This window comes from Macrobrachium rosenbergii, chromosome 35 (genome assembly GCF_040412425.1).
Source record: "Macrobrachium rosenbergii isolate ZJJX-2024 chromosome 35, ASM4041242v1, whole genome shotgun sequence".
Classification (NCBI taxonomy): Eukaryota; Metazoa; Arthropoda; class Malacostraca; order Decapoda; family Palaemonidae; genus Macrobrachium; species Macrobrachium rosenbergii.
Genome location: NC_089775.1, coordinates 3,008,553 through 3,012,808, shown reverse-complemented (window position 1 = coordinate 3,012,808; position 4,256 = coordinate 3,008,553). Strand labels below are relative to the sequence as shown.

The window sequence follows — 4,256 nt, the reverse complement described above, 5'->3', positions numbered from 1 at the left end:
CGTGACTTACTCTGCTGCATTTAAAAAAAATATATATTCTTCTTAGAATGGATCGTTGAATGATGCAGAATATAAAGGAGGTATATTGGAAGGATATAAGATAGACAATTAAAGGATCAAAGAATTGCGAAGGAGCTTGCCATAAGTGATGCGCTCTGGTGGTGATAATATGAAGCACTGGCTGACCAGGATTTGTAAGGTACATCTAGATGAGGTTAAGGTTCCAAAGGAACTATGCAAGGGTAAATAGTATTATAGTGCCAATATATATTATATATATTCTCTCTCTCTCTCTTTCTCTCTCTCTCCTGTAAGCCCTATACATCCACCAATGAAGGTTTATCATCAACTTAATGACCTATATCTGATACTCTGTGCTAAACTGAAGCAGGACAGAACAGAACCAGTTGTCCGTCAGGCCAGCAAGAATGACTGAAGTGGCAGCTAGGGGGCAGACCCATCAGCTCGTTTTAATGCCATTACAAAAATATAGTTATTTAGTGCTGCGAGGCTTTTCACAATGGGGACCCATTGTTCAATCGACTGTGCTATAGCTGTTATGCATAACATGTTATTAGGGGATTGGTGGGTTGTGTCATGCTGTAATGAGGTGGTTTCATGGTATTGCATACTGACGTCTTGACGTCATGCATGCATGCATACACACACACACACACACATACATAAACTGTAGAGCCCAAGGAATATTAAATTTGATACCAGTATTCTTAGAAAGTAGCAAAAAACATTGAGGAACTTGTAAACATCCAAAAGATAATCTGACATGGCATGGTTATACAGCATTCGTCTCAAGAGAGAGAAGAAGAAGAAGAAGAAGAAGAAGAAGAGAAAGACAGACTACTGAGACACTGAGGCCTGGTTTATTGCACAGAAATGTCTGTTCTGTGTTGGGAAAAGCCAAGCTTAATGTCTGTTCCTGGTTGGCCTGTGTACAGATTTGTGGTCAGACTTTTACATGTTTTTAGAGGAAAAATGAATGTGCTGTGATAAGTGATTCTGTTTGACAGAGAAAATATTTTAATGATATATTAATATACTAAAATTATTGATAAAAAATAAAAATAAAAAAATGGTCACTGTTTTAAGAAATCTCCCACATTTCCCACTGCGCCACTCAACTCAGTTTTGCCCACATTGAATTTAACTCTAAATTCCTATAAGAGTTAACTGGTTTTATTCTGTTTCTAAAATCCAAAAAGAAAAAGATTACAGCGCCATTTTTTAAATTTCCATTCATTAGTTCCACAGTTTTTCTTCATTACCTGAAAATAATGAATATATATACATATATATATGTATATATATACATATATATATATTTGTGGGTGATGCTGCCAGCCCCATGGTATTCACTCACCTGGCTACAACCAACAACAGTCAACCAACCACCAGTTACTACAGTCACTGCTCAAGTCATAAGAATATATTTATAACTATAGAATTATTGTATATTAGCCATCTTAACTACAAGTTATAGATAGAAGTAATGGAAAAATAAGAAAATTTAAGTATGACAATAAGGACTGTTACTGAAATCTATCTTGAATCTAAGCAAAGAATGAAAAATGATGACTGGAATTTATGAAAATGTAGTGTAATTGATAGATGAACTGACTAAAAAAATATATATAAAAAAATACGAAAATAAACTTACCACTTTATAAAGCAACATGATTCACAAAACAATCAAAACTGGCCGTTCAATTCCTTTTCCAAACGCGGCAAAACAACACTTCTTAATTCCTCACTGTAATATATAATATATAGATATCTGTCAATACCCGAGAACTGTCAAACTCCGTTTTCTATTCCTGTGTTTACATGTGGGGTGGAGTCCCGCAAGGCGATGCGCTTGTGTCCCCAAGTCTCGGCTGCATCTGCCTCTCGTCTTGATAATCCTTTGCTTCATATACACACATATATATATACAATTCCACCTCCCTTTCACCCCTCAGTTACCAGTTGCCAGTTGGTGACTTCGCAAGCACGAGCATATACGTCTCCGTGTCAGCTGTGAGGTCGCTGACGAATCCTTTTCTGTGATTGGCTGGTAAGGGGGGAATCCTTCAAAAAATCGTTTTTTGTGGTCGGTGAAGGGTTTCGGAGGCTGCGGGATTGATCTGGGAGTGTGTCTGTGTTCGGATCTTTCGATGGGTGCGATTGGTGTGATTAGATGTTCGTTGTTCGGGAAGTTTTGATAATTCTCTGTATTCATTATTGATCTGGGCTTAGTAAGGTTATACATTCAGCGTGTATATATATTGACAAGCTCGAGTTTAATTCTTTCTTCTCTCTCTCTCTCTCTCTCTCTCTCTCTCTCTCTCTCTCTCTCACACACACACACACACACATACGTAGAGGAGAGAGAGAGAGAGAGAGAGAGAGAGAGAGAGAGAGAGAGAGAGAGAGAGAGAGAGATACGAAACATAAATGACAAGCTGAAAAAATTCTTATTCAACTGCTTAGTCCATCCAGATATAAATTACGCGAAATCGTTCAACATCATATCATTATAAGATATATAATGATCTTTTTCATATCATGGCATCACAATCACATCTATAACCCAGTTTAGACGTCATAATTTCTACATTATTAGACAGAAGTATACTATGCATTCTTGTTCTACCCAAGGGCCAGCGCCTGTCACCAACGGAACCTAGATCTTACAGGCTCGACTCTCTCGTAGATTACCGTCCATTCCGACGGCTTGAAGACTTTACAACACGATAAGGATGAAGGTGATATCGGCAACACGCAATAACACTCAATAACACGCAATAACACGCAATTACAACTAGTACCAAAATCCCTGTAATATAAGGGTTGCGATTCACATAGGGAGTGACGTCCGATCGCTAGATGTCATTCGGTGTAATCTCGCGTGTAATTAACGCTGCCGTCAGTTATATGGGTGAAAGTATTAACCGTGTCATTATCCTAAACCGTTAATGTCAGGCTGTGACTTCGGAACAAAGGAACTGTTGCGTAGGTATTGGGAATCCTACTTTCATGGTGAATGTCACTGAAGGCTTGGTAACTTCGTCTCTCTCTCTCTCTCTCTCTCTCTCTAGGCCACATTCATATACTTTAACCGCTGGATTATGAATGTACTCCCTTTCCAGTGCATTCTTCACATTCTCTCTACATGAACAAACCACCTCATGGATCTTCGAGCTTTCTGTTCATCTTTGCTAATCTAGTTCTAACCTTCCCTCTGTATCTCTTCATTTATCAACCTTTTAATTATTGTTGCTTTCTATTTACTCCTCTGGCAATTCATTTTTGCAGCCTTTACATATTTTATTTTAAGTCAAAAACCTCCCTGACTTCCATACGGAGGAGTTAGCTCAACAGAATCTTGCACATTGAAAATAAGGCAGTTGTATTATTCAGTATATTGTATGAGGTGCTGACATTTGTTCTATAATAATAATAATAATAATAATAATAATAATAATAATAATAATAATAATAATAATAAAATTCACGCTATAGTAGTGGTTTTAATGGACCGGTTGACGGAGGGGGTAGCTATATTTGAAGGTCACGTGACCTCACGCCAGAAAACGTGGAGGGTCTGCGTCAATTGGGCGTTTGAAGAAGTCTCACGCATGCGCGCTATAATTATAGGCTTTTGATGCTATGGTTGAACGCATTTCGGGATTACCTCTCTCTCCCTCTCTCTCTCTCTCTCTCTCTCTCTCTCTCTCTCTCTCTCTCAGAGTAAATGCTTTCCAGTATTGACTGACTTATTCATTCTTCTGTTTGTAAATATTATTAAGCTAAAGTTTGAACACATTTTGGGATTATCTTTCCTCTCTCTCTCTCTCTCTCTCTCTCTCTCTCTCTCTCTCTCTCTCTCTGTGTGTGTGTGTGTGTGTGTGTGTGTGTTAGTCTGTTCATTAGAATTATTAAGCAAAAGTTCGAACACATGTTTTGTTTCATTTGCGAGTTTGAAACAACACGAATTCTGTTCACCACAGACTAAATATGTTACTTACACGAAGAGAATTTATATGTATATTTTTTCAATTTATGCAGTATATATTTACATTTCAGTGGTTATATGATCTTCATTTTATCCATATGGTCATATTCTCTCTGATATGGTATCATTTATTCCCTAAAATCAGCCTGGTTCACAGATAAATGCATTTTGACTGCATACTAAGAAATTAACCCCCGCGAAAAGAGTAATATCCTTTACAAAGTATATTTCCAAACATCCCCCA

At 37.5% G+C, this 4,256-nt stretch overlaps 1 protein-coding gene across 1 annotated transcript in view; it reads right to left on the bottom strand.

Annotated features, from left to right (window-relative positions):
* Positions 1 to 1,818, bottom strand: part of LOC136856347 (uncharacterized) — a 7,703-nt gene extending 5,885 nt beyond the window's left edge. Inside the window, exon 1 of the mRNA XM_067134111.1 lies at positions 1,676 to 1,818. Coding sequence (XP_066990212.1) covers positions 1,676 to 1,693 — 18 coding nt within the window. The 5' untranslated portion in view covers positions 1,694 to 1,818. The remainder of the gene's footprint in view (positions 1 to 1,675) is intronic.
* Positions 1,819 to 4,256: the final 2,438 nt, after the last annotated feature.